Source organism: Alligator sinensis, unplaced genomic scaffold (assembly GCF_000455745.1).
Source record: "Alligator sinensis unplaced genomic scaffold, ASM45574v1 scaffold873_1, whole genome shotgun sequence".
Taxonomy (NCBI): domain Eukaryota; kingdom Metazoa; phylum Chordata; order Crocodylia; family Alligatoridae; genus Alligator; species Alligator sinensis.
Window position 1 is genome coordinate 412,801 of NW_005842987.1, and position 21,724 is coordinate 434,524.

A 21,724-nucleotide genomic window follows, 5' to 3' on the forward strand; every position below is an offset into this window, starting at 1 on the left:
ATCCCAATAGATCTACATTCAGAAAAGATATGGAGCGGGGGGCCTTGAGGCTAAAAATGTAGAGAATCACTGATCTCTCTGGTACCACGTCAGGGCTGTGGGCGCAGGACCTCACCCTGTTGTGCCACCCTGGCATTTCAAGGGCCAGCACAGCAGCTGCAGGATGGGGGTGAGTGGGGAAGGCAACAGTAGCGACAACAGTCCTCAGAGGAGCAGCTGCAGGCACTTCAGGGGCAGTTGCAGGTTGCGGACAGGGCAGCAGACCATTTTACCTCTTTGCACAGGAGGGTGTTGTGCTGTAGCACCCACTGTGGGGAATCGTCGATTCAGAGGGAAAGTCATGTTCATTGTTGGATGAGGTAGAAACCTGGCAATGTGATCAAGTAGACCCTAATGGCTCAGTAAGTAGAAGGCAAATGCCTTGCATCTGATAAGAAAAGGAGTTTGGTCTGGTAAGTCTGGGAGAGCTGTGGTGTCTCTAATTTATTGGGTGGGGGAGGGAGGAGGCTTGACTGATAACTGTAATATTCTTGGAAATATGTTACAGAGTTGTAAATCTGTATGACCTGATAAATAGAAAACTAGCTTAACAAAAGTGAGCACCGTTAGGTACTTTCTTTTTTTCCTTTTACCTCACTAGTATGCCTGTGTGTGCTGCACCATGGTTTGCCTAGACACCAGTTAAGTGTCATGACTTTTCAACAATTGTGTTATGCACCAATTTTTATCCAATCCAAGCTGATATGGGGAATTAGTTCCCTTCCATAAGTGCCATATTGTTTCATATTTCTCATATGATCCTAAAATGGGTTACTTAATGAAGGGATGGATTAAAATTTGTTTTGATGCCACAGTTTAAAAATGAGTCCTGTTCAATAAACTGAACTGACCATAGCTGACAAACTTTCTTGAAAGCAGCTTGGTCCTACTGTGGCAAGAGAGACTTAGCCAGCTGATTTGAATTGGCACACAAGCTGTTCTTAAACACAGAACAAATCAAGTATATATCTGTAGACACTAAGAAAGATAGACGTGACTACAAGCATAAGGGGGAAATTCTAGGTGGATTCAAAACCAGTGTCTAGGACATGGGCTGGATATGGCCTACCAACTGATTTGGATCCAGCCTGTGGGTGGGTACCTGCCAGTTGATTGTATCAGGCCCGTCTGTCCCTGTGGTGCTCCACATATAGCCAAGCCCTGCCCTGTGTCCACAAGCCAGCACCACCCTGCCCCTGGGCCCAGCTAGCGCACACAGCTTCCCAGTGGGGCTACTCCTAGCTGCAGTCACCCAGATACCGTTCAGCTCTCCCTGCCTTCAGTACCTCTTCCTTCTCGTCATTGTCCTCCTCCTGCCTCTGCTGTGCCACTCTGGGCAGCAGGTAATGCAGGGAAGCCATGGAGATGTGTGCTGGGCAGATGGGGGAAGCTGCAGCTGGATGACTCCTGTCTCAGTGCACAGGGCTCCAGTTTCAGCTCCTGGCTGCTTTCAACCCACTCTGCCTGCCTGGTGCGATAATCAGCCTCCTGCGAATGGCTGACGTGGTGGAAGGCAGCTTGGAGCTGGAGCCCCATGCACCGAGGCAGGAGATGCCTGGCTGTAGCCTTCCCCCTGCACGGCTGGGCATGTGGTGCCCCACACATGTCCCCATGGCCTCCCTGTGCTGCCTGGAGTGGCGCAGCAGGGGCAGGAGGAAGAATAACCTCTGGAGGCAGGGAAGCTTAGTAGTGGCTGCAGCTGGGAGCAGCCCCGCTGGTAAGCTGTGCACACTGGTCAAGGGTGGGGGCGGAGTGTGGCAGGACCATGGCACGGGCTGCCACTGGTGGAAGCAGGCAGGGTTTAGTCCCATGTGGAGCACTGTGGGGGCAGCCACGGCTCAGGAAGGAGGGAGGAGGTGAGTGTACCTGTACCTTGCCTGGGCGAGCTATGCTGTATGTGCCTCCTGCCTCACCTTCTTCCCCCATCCCTGGCTCCTGGGACTTAGTACATGGGCAGTCCCCCACACATGTGTATACCCACCCCACATGGCTACATACCCACCCACACACACTTCCCACATACCTACCCCCCCACAATATACAAGAATAAGATTTTATTTTGAGCTACTATGCATTTGCCTCTATATACACTACTCAACAAAACAAATCAGAACTTTTTTTAAAATAAAATATGTTATAGTAGATGTTTGGTTTTTAGTATATGATTTGTTTTTATCTATAATTTGTCAGAATTATATCTTCTGAAAGATATTTGTGTTGAGCAATTGACAGCTCACCAAAACTTGTTACGTGGCCCACTGGTCGAAATAACTGCCTGCCCCTTGTCTGGGACCTTGAATCCATTTTGAAGTGTGGAAAATTGGTCAAAAGAGTGGAACAAGCAGAGGTGCAGGTGCTTGTCTGGTTTTAAAAGGCCCCACCAAGCCATTTTCAACTTTGAGTAATGACTTTGGAGGTCTCATTTTTAATAGCTCCTTTCTTACAGCTCCCTTTTAACTTATTACTTTGTTAATATAATTAACAAACCAGATTTGTATGGCAATACCACAGTCTTTTTTAGGGGAAAGTGTTATTGATTCAAATACATCTTGAACTACAGGTGTTTAATGACAGTTGGCAGGTATTTCAAAATGCATCCAGTTTTAAGTATGATTGCACACGTGGGGTATATGTTGTTTTTACGTCCGGATCTACATGAGAGTAACCATGGAATCAAGTTTCTGTTGTAGACTTCGGTTTAGAAGTTCAAATTCTTCTTGAGAACTTTGTTAGCTTTAGGAGTGACTCTACCCCATGACGTTTAAAAAGAAAATCAGTATATTGGTAAGTAAAATTCATGAGTGTTTGAGTTAGAAGCTCATCTCTGTAAAATGTTGATCCCTCATCTGGTGGACATGAACCTTCACATAGGAGTTTAGAGTGTTTTCAGCAGCATCATAATTAGGGACTGCTCATGCATCTTGCATGTCCTCACTTTTTCCTTTTTTTAACCCCTAATGCACAGGGGAAATGGGGTGAGGCATCCCAACAAAGAGCTTTCTTATTGCTCCTTGGTAGAAAGTCAGAATAACCTCAGCATCCTTAATGAAATTTAACTTGTCACATAGCTCATACAATATTGATTACAGCTGTTGTTTTCCGAACAGTTTCGTTTTAAAGTCACCCCTCTAAAGCTCGTTACATAGGAAACAGAAGTTAAGTTATATAGAACTTATGTAAAAATCAGTCATAGTGTTTTTAGCTCCATGGTTGAATTTGCTTCAAGAATGTTTTAATCTTCTCCATATTGAGGATGGGTAATTCACAGAAAGACTTATGGATGTACCGAGTGTGGAGGTTTTTTGGGTGGGGAGTGGGGGATATTTTTGTTTTGTTTTTATATTTTAGGAGATTGCTAACCATATCATCTACAAGTTTTGATTTGTATTTTTTTCTGGCTAAAGAGCATCAAGTAGTCTAATTGAAACTTTACCTCCGTGAGAAGGCATTGAGGGGAATGCCTGGTTCCAAAGAAATTCAGGAGAGAGTTGCTGAATCTGTCCAAAAAAAAAAAAAAAAAATCCCAAACCCCCAAAACTCCAGCATGTAAAGACATCACCTAGTAATGTCCCAAAAACTTCACCTAGTAAAGAAATCGGATCAGGACCTCAAGACAGAGGAGAACTCAAATCTTATCCTAGAAATCTAAGAGTACTGGTAAGCCACTACAGAAGCAGCCTGTTCTCTTGTTGGCTATAGAAGAAAAGTGAGCTCCAGTTCCGGTTCCAAGTGTACCAGTTCTTTTTACCTGGGTAGAAGACTAAAAAACTAGGGCTCAAAAGCGGTAGCAAAGATGACACTTTAAATCTTTGGTCTCTGAAATGATGCAGTACCAATGTAAAACAGTATCTAAGTAGTAGGTATTTATCACCAGCCACTGAAGCTCCAGAACTGGACTTGAACGACTAGGTATTTATCAACAGCCACTGAAGCTCCAGAACTGGACTTGAACTCTTTTGGTATTGGCTCATGCAGTACCAAGCCCATTTCACTAAAAATATATGGTACCAACTTGGCAGACATTTCATTTCTCAGCATCTGCATATCCTCTGCTACCACAAAGACAAGTGACATGCATTCTCCCAGTACACTTGAGAATTACTTGCCCCTGGAATTCCCTTACTCCTAACAGTGTTCTTTCTAGTAATAAGACAAATATGTTCCCTGGTGAATCCTTATCTACAAGTGATAAAAGATTTCCCTCTGTTGTAGCACTCATGAGAAGGAATTAGGGGGCCCTCTTCAGCTCATAGCTTCTTCTTACATGTTGAAAGATTGCTTGCCCTCCTAAATTAGCAGTATCCAGAAGAAATTCTTTCCTGATTGGTGCTATTTTTACTTTGCTGAATTGCTTGCTTCAGAAGTCCACAAGGCACAGAACAAAAGTTTGTTTTTTGTATTTGGTTTTGGTTTTAATTTTTGTTTTACAAGACCATGTGTGACAAATGACATGGTTCCATGGCCAGAAATATTTCATCTACTGAGATGAGATCTGAGAACAGTTCACAGCACGAGTAATTGATCCATTTTGAAAGGCACAGTATTTTCTCTGAACATTGGAAAAGTGATTGAACAGAAATCTAGTTTTCAGAAGTGGGGGCCAGGAGGCATATCATTTTCAGAATATTGTTCCAAAGTAAGCATGGACAATACCAGTTTAAGCATTCATGATTTTTGGAGAAGCATGCAGCAGTTCCTTCATCAACATGCTCCTTTGTTACATGTGTTGTCCTGAATTAAGCAAGCATTTTCAAAACAAAGTTGTCAGTGGAAGAAAGGAGCTTGCTACCCTATTCAAACAATCATTGAAGCATGCGATGCTTTATTTCAACCATTTCAACAATTAACATTTTACACTTACTCTTCTTACTATGTGCATCTATGCAATAACTTAATTCAGCTCTGAGAATTCTATAGCACCCTATTTTTTAATGTCAGCATCAATTGTATTTTTCAAAACTTGCTTTCTGTTTTGAAAATGAAGATTATAAATTTCTCTAAACACTACTACTTTTACTGTATTGGGATAGTAATGTGGTGATGAGAAAAAAAAATTAGTTAATACTAAGGATGTTTTTGTTAGGTATTTGTTCTGCAGTAAGTACATTGGGGGGAGGGAAAAAATGTACCCCTAGTGCCAGGTTCACAGTTCATTAACCAGGATACAATGCTTAAGCTAGCATGCAATTCACATTTCTGGTTATCAGTTAAGGTACAGCTCAGGTTTATTAAGTCATATGGCTTTACAAACATCCATAATACAACTTGCATGGCTGTAACCAAGGGGTTAGCAATTATTTAATCTAGAGGACTGTTTAATGAGTTTTGAGCTGTTGAGAGCTGCAAGGGTAGCCCTGCCCCTTGATAGGTGCCCTACCCCCTGGTCACTGTCTTGGCACTAAAAGTCCTGCCCCTAAATCCTGACCTTTACCACCGTAAGTCCCTCTACTTGCCTCTGGAAGTACTCCTTTTTTGCAGGGGGGAGGAAGGGGAAGGTTGCCATCCTGGGTCCAGAAAAAAACTAAATCATACTAAGAATCAAACATCTACTATAACACATTTTAATTTTATTTCAAAAAATATTTTTGTCCTGATTTACATGTGCTTGTGTAGCGTAGTGAAGTGAGTGCATAATAGCTCAAAAATAGTCTTACTCTTCCTAGAGATCACATACAGCTCTCGGGACTTGGCCAGAGCCATGTGTCATGAGAGAGGGGGCCCTGTGTGATAGAGCCAGTGGCCTGCCCTCACTCCCTGCCACCACGTGCAGCTCCCAGGACTCCACTGGGAAGCAGGGAGCAGGGCTGAGTGGCCTGGCTCCATCACATGGAGCTCCCTGCTACTTATAGTGGAGTCCTGGAAGCTGGAAAGGCTTCCAGCTCCATTGCGTGCGGCTCCTTCTGCCCTCCCCCTGGTGGTGCACAAGACCTGGGAACTGCATGTGAGCCACAGCAAGCCCTGCGTGATGGAACAGAGCTGACCTGGGCTCCGTGCTCCTGCCACCACGTTTCCTGTGGGCCCTGGGCTCTGTGTCCTCACTGACCCCATGCTTCCCCCCACAGGTGCAACTTCCTCCCCACACATAGTTGCTTCCCTACCTGCTTCCCAGAGTGCTGCAGCAAGGACACGAGGAGCAGCTGCTGGAGGCTGGGATAGCCAAGCAAGTCCCCTCCATGGAGGCAGCAGCAACTCTGCCTGGAAGCTGTCGGGGCCAGGGCCCTTCTGCTTAAGAGAGTGGGAGCAAAGTACACGGTGCTGGGCAGGGTACAATTAATTGGTGGGCCCCCGTGGGCTGGATGAAATTGCCTGGTGGGCTGTATCTGGCCTGCGGGTCGGAGTTTGCCCACTCTTGCTGTAGCCTATGCTGTTATGATGTAGTTATCAGCCTACCCAGCTAAGTCTTCACACAAGGAGACTTCTAAGAATCTGAGGAGTGACCTTAGGAAACTTAAAAATATCACATGGTGAGTGGAGCTACAGGAAGTGTCTGAATACTATTCATTGTAATGTTCAGGATATTGAGTAAGTTATGCCCTCATCTAGCATTTTTCTTGGGCAAAATAAATCCTGCACACTAAACTACATGTGCAGACTCTTCCCCTCTCATTCCATTTTCTTTATTTTTGTCCAGCTGTTATAAATGGTACAGGATGAGCTTCATCTCTCAGAAAGATACTCTGAGGTTTTTATTAATGGCTGGAATTTGGTTAACTGTTCTTAAGCAAACTGTTCTTCCATACATTTATATGGAAACTTTACCTTCAAAATGACTTTGTTCTCTATGCAAATCCTGCTTGTGGAACATATGCTCTCTGAGGTAGATGTTAAGAGTGTCCATTAGGCACCATAAGCTGCTTTTTAACTTTTTGAATGTATGCATTATTTGTCTATATAGAAGATGGAATAATCCCAGCTTCCATTCAGTTCTTTGTCGTCCTGATGCAACAAAATTCTATTGCTTTTAGACTGTTTAGAGTGATGTTTTGTTGTTGCTTCTTCTGTATGTCAGAACTGTTGAAAGGGGATTAAATCTAAGAGCTTATATCTCAATTTTCTTGTAGAACTAATAATCATTATTTAAAAAAAAACAAACCCAACAACCCAGAAAATAGAACAACAGCAACCCCCCTCCTACACCATTTTTTAATGTATTTATTGATAAGGGAGGAAATTGACATGGAGCTAAGAGTAAAATATAGTTCCCTTAGGTTAGACAATGCCAGCTTTAGATTTCATGGTGAAGTTGGATGTTTCATATAAGAAAATACTTCTGAGAAATTTTTAATCTATTGAGGCAAATGCACACCTCCCTTGTAGTGATGAATGGTAGGTTGATAGTATCAAGCAACCTTTTTTACAAAGCTTGGTGACAATCCTGACTGCTTTCCAGTCAGTGTTGAATTGTGCCTCATTCGTCCTGTTAATTTGGGTTTTTCTCCCTTAATTTCAAGTGTGCACTCTTCCCCCAGTGATGGCTGTCTTAATACAGTTTAAATATTGAATTTTTCAATAACACTTCATAAAAATCCTTTTCTGTTGAGACAGTCAGAAGCCCAGGTTGTCTTCATCTTCAGTAATAATTTATTGTAACCCATTCCTCTTCAACCTCCCTAATACTTTATAGTAAAAACAGATGTTGCGTTTGAATCTGTTCTAATTGATTAGAGCCGAAACCTTGGAGAGACATAACCCTCTGTACAGGCTTGTACAGCTTGTCCCTGGAATTAATTTCAATTGGAATTAGTTGCAATTGTTTTGTGAAAAAAAAAAAAAGTTATCTTTGCAGGTACTTAAAGCAGAACAGTGGGCTTTGTCCCAGGATGAAAGACTTTGTCCCAGGAGAAATCTGGTATCACTTTTACCCTTATTTAATCTAGTTTACAGCCACAGACAACAAAGAGCAAACAGATGAGACTAACAGACGAGCAGCCAGCCAAGGTGATTTTAAAACAGTTGAGCTTCTGTTGTAAGTTTGAAGGGATATTTGAATTATTTTCCATAAATAGCTTACCTAAAATATCTTTTCATTCTTGACAATGAATTCTGATTCTATTAACACCGATAACAAACTTCCATTGCTTCACTGGGACCTGTTTAGACACAGAACTCTCTTATTATGAACAGCACGTATCAGTGGGGTCTGAGACCTGTGGGTCCTGCTGCAATATAGCTTATTAAAACAATAGTAAGTGCTGCATGCAGCTCTTTAGAGGGGACTTCTGTGTGACTTATGGCTGCCATGTAGACCATGCAGTGCACTGTTGTATAGCAAAATATAAATTGATATATTTTTTTTTTTTTTCCAAAGGAAGGTTCCTTCCACTTTCAAGAAGTCCTTCGATAATGGAATAATCTTCCCTCTTACCAAATGTCAGGTGTTGAACTTCTGAGGCAGTCTCAGCAAGTTGCTCTGTGTTGGCATTTAACCTTTTCTTTAAATTTAAAAAAAAATCTCTTTATGCTTCTGTTTCTGAGTTTAAGTGCATGCAAATAAAGTTAAAAAAAAAAGAGAACTGGTGTACTTGTTTCTTGGTGGGTGTGGGGATGGATGGAAATATGTCTCTAGTGTATTGGGCTACTTTTATAGCCTTATAAAAGAAATTGATTATTAAAGGTTGCTGAAATTATGATGTCGTTTTGAGGCATTACACCCATGAGCAAATTTTACAGAAGTGATGCTGGGGGATGAGTTTACAGGTGTTTTGAATTTCATTTACTATATCCTCAGGCTTTTTTATTTTTATTTTGAGTTGCAGTTTTCAAGGTGAATGTCAGTCTTAGTAATAAAAGCTTTTGAGAGATTAGCCTTCGGGGAAGTCATAACACTCGCTCTAAAAATTAATATAGGTAATTCTGTTTCAATTGAAATAACCAGTAAATAGGGCATCTTGAACTCCCCCTTCCCTTCCCCTCCTTTTACAAAAATCTGAAAAAGTCCAATTCCAAACACATACTTTTAAATAAATCTCACACAGGTGTCCAAATTCTGATTATTTATGTAACATCTGTCCCTAGCCTAGGACAACGTGTTACACCCATCTTAGTTTAAGCAGGCAGAAAGTGGTCTAAAGCCATAACTGAACAGACATTTATGAGTCTTAGAGCACTTCTAAAATGGTGGATCGTGCTAAGGTAACCATCACTGGATGAGGAATTAGATTAAAGCACTTTGTTAGAGCAGTTTATCGAATGTCTTTGCCACATCCCATCAAGGATTAACTTAGAGTGTGATCATTGCCATCCCAGCTGGCATTGCTCAGTGACAGCCTCTGATCCCAGCCTGGCACACAGCCCAGCTGTCCCTGCAGCTGTCCCAGCCCGGTGGTGCACCACAGCCTGATTAAGGGGGGCTGTGAAAAAAGGCCTCTGGGGTCTCCTTCTCCTCTCCCCCTCCTCTCAGCAGCCCCTGCCAGACAGCAGCACACAGCTGCTTGGCTTGTGGGGGGAGAGGGGAATTGGGGACTGGGAGAAGGGCTCTGGGTTCCCCGCTGCCTGGATGTTGCTGCTGCAAGGGAAGGGCTTCAGTGTCTCTCTTGCCCCAGCTGCTGCTGACAGTCATCAGCTGGTGAGGGGGGTGGGAATGGGGAGAGGGGCAACTGGCAGCCTCCTGGAAAGCATGTGGGAATGCTCCAGTGGCCAGTGTGGGTAGGCTTCAAGCCCGCTCCACCATACATTGAATGTCTGTTTGATTTCCTTATGCTCTAACTTTATAGCACTTGGTCAAGTGATAGTTGGCTTCCACCAGGGGCCTTTTGACCATTTGTACTTAGCCCTAGTTGTCAGTTGGATTGATTGTCCTTTTGTATGAATGACCCAGATGTCTTTTAATGAGAGTATCCTTCCATAGTATTGTTTATTTTTAGTTTTGTATTACACTCCTTTTTTTTTTTTTTTTTCTTTTTCTATCAAAATATTCAGTATTCTGGTGAAGGTATAGTGATGCTTTGGGTGGATTATATTATTAAAGTACACTTTTATTCATAACTTTTAGAAACAGTAATATAGTTTGGGAATTTTAGTCTTCCAGGTAACAGTTGGAATAAAATGTAGTGCAATTTGTACTTACCTGCCAAGGTGATTTTATCGTGTCTGCCTTGAAATTGTATCATTTTCAGAAGATACCTCTTTATTTTCTGCAGAATATAAATAAATATCTGAAGTAAATAGAATTGTCTACTAAGAGGGTCACACAAACTATAGATCCTGTGTATATGGGAGGATTAGTTACTAAGTGGGCGCCTTTACACGTCACTCTACGTTGTTGTACTGACATGTTACATGGCCATATGATGCGCTACTGCAACATAGCAATCACGTGAGTCTGCACACAATCAGCAACTACTTCGCTATAGTGGCATGCTCCCCAGTTTTAGCATGCCGCTGTGGCAAAGTAGCAGTTAAAATTAATCATGCGCCATGTGCATGGCGCAGAATGGGTAGATGCTGCGTTGTGTTACCAGATTTGCCCATTACTTTGGGGTGTGCTTATTTATTAGGGATAGTTTCTAGGGTCCTGGTAATTCTGTCAATGTGCTGCTTGTGTTACTATATGGAGCTGTATCTCTCCCTTCTGCAAGCCCTCACCTGCAATGGAGCTATCTTGCAGGACTTAATCTCAATGGGACTGGGTTCCTTCAGTCACCAAATCAGTCATACACACAAACACACACAGATTAACGTGATACGCCTGACCTGGCCGGGTTGATCAGCGTGGACAGGCTGACACCCTCATATGCCAAGAATCAGTTCATCAGAGCAACAATAAACTGCAGTCAGACACAAGCACACAGGTGAACAGAATCCCTCTGAATCCGGCTGGGTGTCCAGCTGACACCCTCATGGGCCAGCATTCAGTTCATAAGGGCACGTCTGAGTCAAACTGGGTCAATCAGCCTGTACAAGCTGATCCCCTTATGTGTTTCAAACTCAGCACATCCCAATCTTTGGCCTCTTGATGAGCAGACCCCACAATAATTTGGGCTTCACAGGGATCTTTAGCATAGGTAAAAGAAGCATTGCTGCAGAGCACGGGAGGAAAGAGAAGCAGAGAAGGAAAAATATACCCAATTACTACCAGTTTGACTATAAAAGTTATTTATTGCTAAGCATATGAAATATATAATAGTACTAGTAGTAACAGACATGCAAAAGAAAAACAAACACCAACAATGACAATACTACCCTGGTTTCACTAAGTATTTGGGGAAACTTAGCTCAAGCTTAACTGATACAGTTCAGGTTCAGAAGTTTATGCCTAGAAAGAAGACAGAGAACGCTGGGATCTCACCTAGTCCACGGTACTCAGGCTGCAAAGCTGACAGGCACAGTCTGTAGCACAGTCCTTGAAGGGAGAGATGATCTGTTCTTCCAGCGTCCCAAGAACGACAGGGGATGGTGTCAGCACAGGGGTTTTCTTCTTCTCCTTCTTTCCTCCTGCTTCTACTTCTTTTCCTTCCTTTTCCTCTTCTAGCAGCACACACACTTACAGATTTTTATACCCTCAGTTCAGCTGCTTCGAAGCACCCTCAGTAGTGTAAATCATTGTCTTTTCTATTGACAAGGGGTTATCTGGTTTGGACCATCTCAGGAAACTGATTGATAATCAGGAAACACTTAAGATTAGGGAGTAACCCAAATACTTGGGAGCCAGCTTGAAATTCCTATGGGTGGCAGATATACTGATGGGATATCTCATGGTTTCTTCAGGAACAATAGATAGCTTGCAGCATCAGGATTTTGGATTTTTACTTGTTGTGCACAAGCCTCAGCTTAGCATGACTTTTCCAGATCTTACTATAGTCTTTTAACAGACTTAAAACAATTATTGGGGTGCTCATAACCTTTTGTGGAGAGGACTCCCACCAGTCGTCTCGGGAAAGATATGACAACACCTGGGATTAGGGCTCCAGCAGGCTGAGTCCTTAGTAAATCCAGATTAGAACTGGTCTGATAAATGCTGAGCTGGATGTGTGTGAACATGGGTTGGTTAACATTTGGAGCACAGATTCCCCATCATGAAGTGCTCCCCTGCTTCTCTGGTCCCAGAATTCACTGCAGTCTCTGCTTCAGGCTTTCTGTTCTCCATCTCTCATGTAAATGAATGGTCATCTGGTTCCATGTCGGATGCAAATGAGACCTAGGGCAGTTGTTTCACTCTTGTCACCCTTATCTTGAGGGTCTTAGGTGTGTCTCTCACTGCATCTTAATCAGTTTCTTTTATGTAGAGGAGGGGAGGGAGGGGGGGCGAGTCAGACAGACTGCATCCTGTGCCAGGGTTGCCTGAGAACACAGAGCTGAGACGTAACAGCTGTGCTTTAGTACCTCCAAAAGAAAGTATGTGCACCCAGTGAGTTATAACTGCTTAAACCATCTGTTGGCAGTCTTTGCTACTGAGGGCCAGAGCTTGCACCCTGACATTCTATAAATCTGTCTTCTAGAGTGCCAAGGCACGTGTGCTTAGTCCTCTTGTTGATGCCTAGACCCTCTGCAGTGAGGTTAAGTGCAGGTATGAGACAGCAGCAAAGAGTGCTGTGGAGGGGGAATGCTGTGGAGAAGACTGGGCAGAACATGGCTGTGTCATGCCATTTATCTCCTGTATACCCTGGGCTGTTGTTTGGTCTGGCCCATGGGCCATAGGTTGCCAACCCCTGATCTAAACAAGTTGAACAGCCAGTCTTTCCATTTTACTTAGTACCTTGCCTCTTGAAATCGATGGGTCAATGGAAAGTGAAGAGGGCAGGATTTTTCTAGTAATTTTCAATATAATGATACCTTAGAGCAGGGGCAGTCAATTCAATTGGCTCCGTGGGCCAGATCTGGATCCCAGGGCTTCTTGTGAGCTGCAGATACCTTGTTGGCGTGGCTGCCAGAGCTGCTGCATTCCCATGGCTCTAGAACCTGAGGCGGCTGGGGGTGGGATGCTGCTACTGACCACCTTCCCACCTGCCCTGGTATTTTTTTTTTCCTGCTATTTTTTAGCTTGTTAATGCTGACTGAAGGCTCTGTATTCAGCACTAGGCAAGGGGATGGTGGCCAGGCAAGCAAGCCCCATAGGCTGCTATTTTAACCCCAGTTCTACAGCCCTGACAAAGATTTCTTGGCATTTCTAGCTATATTGGGACTAAGTGGGAGAGCAAGCTGATAAGGTTGGCAGAAACTATTAAAGCAAGTTGCAACTGCCTAGTGTTGTTTTTTTCCAGAAGTTCTCAAATATTTCAAGCATTAAAAATCTATATGCTGAATGTGCTTTTGCTTATGTCTACCACTGTCCCTGGCATGACATCTGGAAAGCAGAGATTAATTATTAAGATCCTACTATATTTACAGTATTTGCTGCAGTAGATATTTTCAAATCTATAGGATTTCTCCCTATAATCCTATTTTTATTGGTTATAGGCCACATGAAGAAAATTGCTAAGCTGTTTAAAGTGTGAAGTTCTCCTTTTATTATTTAATAACCCTATCGCTTCTGGGCTGTCGATCACAAGTTTCAGTGTAGGGGACTAAAGCACAAACTCTTTCTGTAAAGTAAAGGAAATGTAGAGGTATGCGAGGCAGGCATTTTTATAACTTTACACTGAATTGCAGCATTAGCAAGATATGCACTTTATACATGCAAACTTCTCTGGGATTTTGTTTTGTTTGCTTGCCATAAACAAAGGAAAATATGGCTAAGGTGGTATCAAAATGACCCACCTCACTGAAAATTCACTGAGCATGCAGTAAAGAAAGGTCCTGTCAGGTGTAGGTCTGACTGACTGATCTAAATAAGACGGTTTGCTAAATCTCTTAATCTTTCTTTTAGGTACACTTTGTTTTATCGACACTTGAAGAACATTGAGGAAAATGAGGGTGGCCTTGATAAGTTTTCAAAAAGTTACAAAACTTTTGGAGTCAACCTGTTTGTGGATGGTGGAATATATTGTAAAGAATGGGCACCAGGGGCAGAAGCAGTGTTTCTCACCGGTGACTTTAGTAAGTATTCTAAAATTGCCTCATTTTTTTTACTTCCCAGAATGCTTTTTAAAGGCAGAGCAGTTGTCATTGTTATTAAAGTTGCGTGACCCAGGTTGCTATTGTGATGGCTGTGTGTTGTCTGACACTTGAGAAATGGAACCAAGGACCCTTGAGCTTGTGCTTACAAACAAATAAAAAACAAGCTAACGTACCATGGATCCATATAGAGTTAAAGACTTGTAAAATTCACTTGTCAGTTAATGTACACTAGGGTATCCAATAAAACTTAAAAAAAATAGTATTGAGATTTATAGTGAAGAAGTGAACACTTTAATACCATTAAAATGTAAAAAAAAATTAAAGCATGCTTGCGTGTTTTTCAGACTTGAAACAAATAAATGTTAATTCCCTGATTTCTTCTCCAAAGCAGTTGCAAATAATAGGCATCTTGGGAGGGCAGTGGTGGAAGAAAACCTCTGATTTTAAATGCTAATTACAAATGTCTAGTCTTGGTTAGAGTGAAGTCATTTTAAATGTTCCATAATCACGAACATACTATCAATAGAATATTATATGAAAATTGCATTCCTACTTAAAACTGTGTTCCCCAGTCAGAGCTGGATATCATCATAACACAAAAAATAGTTGAGGTTTACATGTAATGGCATCAGAATCATTAACCAAATACCTTTGCTGCAATATCATGAAGCATTCATAGGCTGAACCTACATAAACCACCAGAACATTTTATATTCCTAGCTTGTGATAGGTATTACTTTGGGCTTGGAGGTTTCATTTTCAAATGCATGTTAGTCTCATTAGCTAATGAGGTGACAGTAGTTGTGTTTATAATAAAGATAATCTTTTGTCATTGTCTTTGAATGACCCTCTAGCCATGTTCTCTCAGAATAAGGTGTGATGCAATTCAAGAATTAAAACTGTTTCTTAACTGTATTTGGCAACATGGGTATAGTTAAGGAAATAAGAATAGACTAATCAGCATGGAAGATGGCTTTGCTAGCTGCATTTTTAAAATTACATCTGGTGTGGTGGGTGATGTGCTGCTTTCCTGATGGAGATGATTTTGGGAAGAGTGTGAAAAGGGCAATGCCCTGAAGGAAAACTTACCTCAAAGGGAAGAGCTCCCGAGCCGGTGGGACATGGCTGAAAACTGGATGTCTGGCGGGAGCAAAACTGCGGTGGAGAAAAACGCCGCCGCATAGAAAGAGGGGAAAAAAAAAAGAAGGTACAACAGGTCCAGGAAGCCTCCAGCCTTGGCATGGACCTGTTCTATGGTGGTATGCCGGCGCTGATTTGCTGCCCGGCCCCTTAGGGCAGAGGTAAAAGCTCTGCTGGGAGCGGAGTCGAGGGCATTGGAAGTGAGGCTTCCACTGGGACCAGAAGAGCCCCAAGGAGGAGGGAGCTCCAGAGAGGACTAGTGACTGCCCCAGGAGGGGACACAGACAATGGAGAAGCCTGCAAGGGCCAAGAAGAGGTGTGAATACACCTGAAGAGGAGGTGTGAATCCTGGACTCCTCTGAATGTGATTAGATGCACAAGGACCCTGAAAAGGGAAAAGAGAGCCAGGAGTCTGGACCAAAGTAACCACATAACAGAAAAGCAAGGATGTTGCTGGCAACAAGGTAACTTGGGAATAGCAAGGATCACAAGCCAGTCTTTGCTATGGCCGGGAGCTCAGGGCAAGTGAGGTCTGTACCCTATTTTCCTTTCAGGTCAAAAGACCAAGACACAAAAATTATTACCATAGCTCACCTTAGAGGTGAGCAGAAGACAACATCTTAAGGTTGGCGTAAGTTGGGATGTAAGGGAGATGAAGCCCCAAATCGGGAAACCGGACAAGCCTGGTTATGGAAAACCCCAGGGAAGGTGCGATGTAACATCCTCCTCCCAGTGATAACTTATTTTTCCATCAAAGACATGGCAGGTGAGAACCCCCTGAAGGCCTTCCAGGGCAAATACTTTAACACTGAACTGTCCAGATCCCAACGGAACTAGGGATCTAGGCTAGGCGTATGAGCAAATGCCACGGGAACTTACAAGGAGAAACTAAATAAGGCAGGAGAGGGGTGAATTATGTAGGGTTTTAAAAGTGAGGACATGGTATTTGACTTGATGTTGCATATGGATGGCACAGTGGAACAATTTTAGTCTCCTCTGCTATCAAGGAGAATGATCTTAATAGTTGATACATGTATGCATGTCAAGTTTTTTTTATTTTTAATTTAAAAAAATATACCAACTACCAGCAGAGGTTTGAGAACAACAGTTTGGAGACAGTAAGGGACTCAGTGTAAACTTTAGGTGTGGAGGATATAACCAGATTTAAGAATGGTCTGATTATGTGAGGCAGAGAAGAGGAAAGAGTCCAAGGTCTTTTTGTTAAAAGCTGGAGTAAGGAGCAATGATGACAAGTGATTCTACATGATCAGGGGGTTGTAGGGACAGTAAAGAAGAGATGAGCAGGCACAATAATTTCTTTTGCAATATTTTTCTAGAGACAGTAGGAAGTTTGGCTAGACTGAGGAGAAATCCTGCTTGGGATGCTGGCTTACAGCTAAGGTTGGGGAAAGGGTGAGGGCTACCTTGGGGTTGGGGGTGGGAGGAAGGGAGGTAAGTGTGGACTTGGCAGCTGTGCTGGAACCTGATGGAGTTTAACTTAGAAGTTCCTTCTAAAGGGCCTTGTTCCTCTGCTTGTGTTCATACCATTACCAATAGGGCTAATTTTGCTAATCTAACCTAAGGGAAAAGACTAGGATATTTTTGCCTTCCTCTAACTTCTTCTTTAACCATGGTCTGTGGTATTAACTAACAACTTCCCAGTCATGGTGTTGGCAGTGCTCTCAAGTTCCATGTTTTACTGTTGGCATGCTATAGGGTATATTAAATGGTTAAAGGCCTAGGGAATTTTGCCATTGACTTATGCTAGACAGGAATTTCAGCTATAATCTACGAATGCTGGGCCTTTTGTCAGTTTGTTTATACCTATTGAAAACATTTTGGTAACTTTTAGTCTGCTTACATACATGAAAACTCAAGTGTCCCTCAGTCATAGAAAAAAAAAAATATTAAACACACTTCAGATTTATGAAGCAGTTGGTATAAATGCTGTTTAATCAACAATTCACCTTTACTTCCGTTCAGAGAAATTTATATATATATATATATATATATTTTTCTCGGAGTGCAATATTTCAATGGCAGATGCATGTTCCAAATAGTATTGTGTGTGGCAGAAAAAATGACCCTGGACATGAATTAAGAGAGTACATTTTAAAAATACCTAATTAAGGTGCATATTATACTAGCTTTGTTCTAACAGTTCATAATTAAGTTCCTTTACAGAGTAACTAGTAACATAATGCAATAGGGGGAGATATTATATCACTCCTTGATTCTTTTGGACCCAGATTTTTTTTTTTTTTTAATTCAAATATATTTCTTGGTAAAGTGTGGAAGAACTTTGATAGCACATTTTATGGCTCAAGGTCAGCATATAAGTGACAGAAACATAAAACCACACATCCATACAACTGTAGTTGCACTTCATTTCAGGGGTCAGAATTATGACTCTCTGCAACCACTTAAAAAACATTAAATAGCTGGACACAGAAAATTTATGTTTGATTTCTGTAGATATTATTGTACAGAGTGAGAGGGCCTTGTTATACCTTTCACTGTGAGCTGCACAAATGTTGATCAATGTTAGTGCTAGCTCAAGTTTGGAGTGGTCACATGTTCAGGTCAGCAGGGGTCTGGAGTACTGAAAGCTAAGAATTTCTCCTCCCATTCTGGTCTCCCTTTCTTCCCCTTGGGGTTTCTGTCATGCTCCTCCCCTTACTTGTGGCTGCCTATACTGTCTTTCTCAGGGGAGTAGGTAGGGAAGGGTTAGTCTGCCTATCTGACCACTGCTGCTACCACCGCCTGCTGGACTGCTGCTCTTTTGGCTGAGCCCATCCAGGCAGGAGTGGTGGTGGCTGGGCAGGCAGGTTAACCGTTCTCTGGCTGCTCCCCGCAGGACACAGTGCGGGCAGCCACAAGCCAGTGGGAGGTGGCAAAGGAGCTGTGGCTTAATCCATGCCACCGGGGGATGGGAAGCAAGTGGGATGTTTATAGTAAGGTGTAGAGTAGCTACACCTTAGTGTGAAGATGAGCTGGGTAACGTGGATCAGGGATAATTGTGCCATGGAGCGGGGTAACTTTGAGCTGCCTAATGAGTGCTTTAGAGTAGTTTCAGGTGTTAATGTATGGACAGCCCAGGTGTTAAAAGCTCCAGGAGCTGTCCAACATGACCATGTAACAAGGCCCTTGGTTTGCACAAAACACAAACATTTCTTAAAGGTTGGGAAAAACCCCTTCCACTTAAAATCATAGATTCCTTGTTTAGATGCATGTACTCTTTTACAGTGGGACTGCTATAACTTTATTTTGGAGACCTGCTTTCAAATTGAGTAGTGTTGCGGTTTAATGACTAGAAGTACTCTGTGGTGTTGGAGTAATATCGAAAATTTTAGATAGGATTTGAAAATATTAGCTGTATCATAGAAATATTAAGGCTGGGAAGGGGAATTTGTAAAATTGCTTGTGGGGTACTTTTATAACCAGCAGTATTTTGAGGTTAATAGCTTTAATATGTTTTGGAGCTTGCTCACTGTTAATAGCTTGTAACATCTAGAGATGGTAGAGAGGTCAACTAGGAGAGAAGCTTTTCTCGACTCGCTGCTCACAAATAGGGACAGATTGGTTGAAAAGGTGAAGCTGGAAGGTATGTAGGGTGACAGTGACCATGAAATGATAAAGCTAAAGATCTTAAGGGGAGGAAGGAAGGAGAGCAGTGGAATATGGACACTGGACTTCAGAAAAGCAAACTTTATTAAACTCAAGGAGTTGGTAGGCAGGATCATGTGGGAGGCAAATCTGAGGAGAAAGGGAGTCAAGGACAGCTGGCTATACTTCTGAGGAGGCCCTCTTAAGGGCACAGGAGCAAGCTATCCCAGTGCAATGGAAAGATGGGAAGTGCAACAGGACCTCACCTGGCTAGAGAGCAATTTCTTCAAGCAGCTGAAACTCTAAAAGGAATCGTATAAAAAGTGGAAACTTGGTCATCATGCCGGGGAAGAATTTAAGAGTCCTGCACACTCAAATGGGAAGAAAATTAGAAAGTCCAAGTCCTGCTTTGAAATGCAGCTGACAAGGGATAGAAGGCACTAAAAAAGGATTGTGTACAGGTGTCAGAACTAAGAGGAAGACCAGAGCAACAATAGGTCATACAGAATGTGGAAGGTTATTCAGCTGTGGATGAGGCAGAGAAAGCTGAAATTATTTAATGCCATTTTCACTTCAGCCTTCCTTAACAGGGGCCGCTACCAGATGAGTGCAGTTGGCACAAAGGATAGGGAAACGGTAAAAACCTAGAGCAATGGCAGAACAGGTTAGGGATTAGCTTGACTTTCACAAGGCTTTTGACATAGTCTACCCCAAAATTTTCATTAACAAGCTTGGGAAATAGACTAGGTGAAAATACTGTAAGGTGGATACATAACTTGTTGGATCATCATACTCAGTGAGGTGTCATCAATGGCTCAGTGTTGGGTTGGGAAGAGACATCAAGGGGAGTTCTCCAGGGGTCTGTCTTGTGTCTAGCATTGTTTAAAAGAGCCTCATGTTTAAATTAAAGATTGATAGAAACTAGCTATAAAGTTGTTACATATTTTTAAGCACTAACTATGTAGCTCATTAGCTCTTTTTATACTTGGATGGATACTTTAATAGTAAGTGATAAATAATTGCTTTGATCCCGGCCTCTTTGAGCTTCTGGAGGGGCTGGACGTGTTCAAATCAGCAGGTCAGGATGCTCTCCACCTCAAGGTGTTGAGGGAATTGGCAGGGGTTATTGCGGGGCCCCTGGCACAGCTTTATGAGCACTCGTGGTGCTCTGGCCAGGTGCCAGATGACTGGAAGAAAGCCATCGTGGTCCCCACCTTCAAAAAAGGGAAGAGGGAAGACCCGGGCAACTATAGACCCATTAGTCTTGCTTCAATCCTGGGGAAACACTTTGAGAAGATCATCGAGGAACACATCTGTGATGGGCCAGCAGCAGGGATGATGCTCAAGGGCAACCAGTACAGTTTCATTAGGGGCAGGTCCTGTCAGAACAGTCTGATTGCCTTCTACGATCAGGTCACAAAAGCATTGGACGCGGGTGTCGCAGTGGATGCAGTCTTATGGACTTCAGCAAGGCCTTTGACACGGTCTCCCATCCCACTCTCATCAGAAAACTAGGTGACTGTGGCACTGATGCTTACACAGTCAGATGGATTGCAAATTGTCTGAAGGGTCGTACCCAGAGAGTAGTGGTGGATGCGTCTTTTTCGACCTGGAGGGAAGTGGGAAGTGGAGTCCCCCAGGGCTCGGTCCTTGGGCCCGCACTGTTCAACTTCTTTATTAGTGACTTGGACGACGGGGTAAAAAGCAGCCTGTTTAAATTTGCTCATGACACCAAGATTTGGGGTGAGGTGGGCACACTAGTAGGGAAGGACAGTTTACAGCAGGACCTGGACAGGTTACAGGGGTGGGCTAACACAATAGGATGGGTTTCAATACTGACAAGTGCAGGGTGCTGCACTTGGGCAGTAGGAACCAGCAGCACACTTATAAGCTGGGAAACTCCCTTCTCAAGAGCACAGTGGCAGAAAGAGATCTTGGAGTCATTATTGACTCCAAGATGAACATGAGCTGACAATGTGAGGTCACGGTCAGTAGGGCTAACTATACCTTGTCGTGTGTCCACAGATGCATCTCAAGCAGGGCCAAGGAGGTGATCCTCCCCCTCTATGTGACACTGGTCAGACCGCAGCTGGAGTACTGTGTTTAGTTCTGGGTGCCACACTTCAGGAGGGATGTGGACACCATTGAGAGGGTCTAGAGGATGACCACCCGCATGGCCAGGGGACAGCACGGCAGACCCTACGAAAAGAGGTTACGGGACCTTAACTTGTTCAGCCTTCGCAAGAGAAGGCTGAGGGGGGACCTGGTGGCTATCTATAAACTCACCAGGGGGGACCAGCAGGGTTTGGAAGAGACCCTGTTCCCCCTAGCACCCTCCGGGGTAACAAGGAATAACGGCCACAAATTGTTAGAGAGTAGGTTTAGACTAGATATCCAAAGGCACTACTTCACAGTCAGGGCAGCTAGGATCTGGAACCAACTTCCAAGGGAAGTGGTGAAGGCTTCTACCCTGGGGTCTTTAAGAGGAGGCTTGATGTCTACCTGGGTGGGGTCATTTGAGCCTGGTTTTCTCTCCTGCCCAGGGCAGGGGGTTGGACTTGATGATCTACAAGGTCCCTTCCGACCCTACTTCTATGAATCTATGAGTCTTTCTTTGTTGCGTGATTATCTAGTGTTAATTGAGTGATGATTACTTTGCATGTGTGGCCAATCTAAATTTGTGTAATATGTGTAACGTGGTAGGGGCCAAAGCTTCATTAATGATTTGGATGATGCAGTCAAACACATGCTTAGCCAACTGGCAGATGACACCAAGTTGGCAGTTATTGCAGATGCACTGGAGAGCATGACTAGGATCTAGAATGGCACAAATAGATTGGAGAAATGGTTTACAGTTCATCAGATGTGATTCAGCAAGGTCAGGTATGAAGTCCTGTAGCTGGGATGGAATACTTGCATGCACAAATACAGACTAAAGGAGTGG

The 21,724-nt window shown here is 43.1% G+C and overlaps 1 protein-coding gene across 1 annotated transcript in view; it reads left to right on the plus strand.

Moving 5' to 3' along the window:
• LOC106723017 (1,4-alpha-glucan-branching enzyme-like) overlaps positions 1–21,724 on the plus strand; it is a 132,435-nt gene that overhangs the window by 74,154 nt on the left and 36,557 nt on the right. The window contains exon 2 of the mRNA XM_025192950.1: positions 13,844–14,013. Coding sequence (XP_025048735.1) covers positions 13,844–14,013 — 170 coding nt within the window. The remainder of the gene's footprint in view (positions 1–13,843; positions 14,014–21,724) is intronic.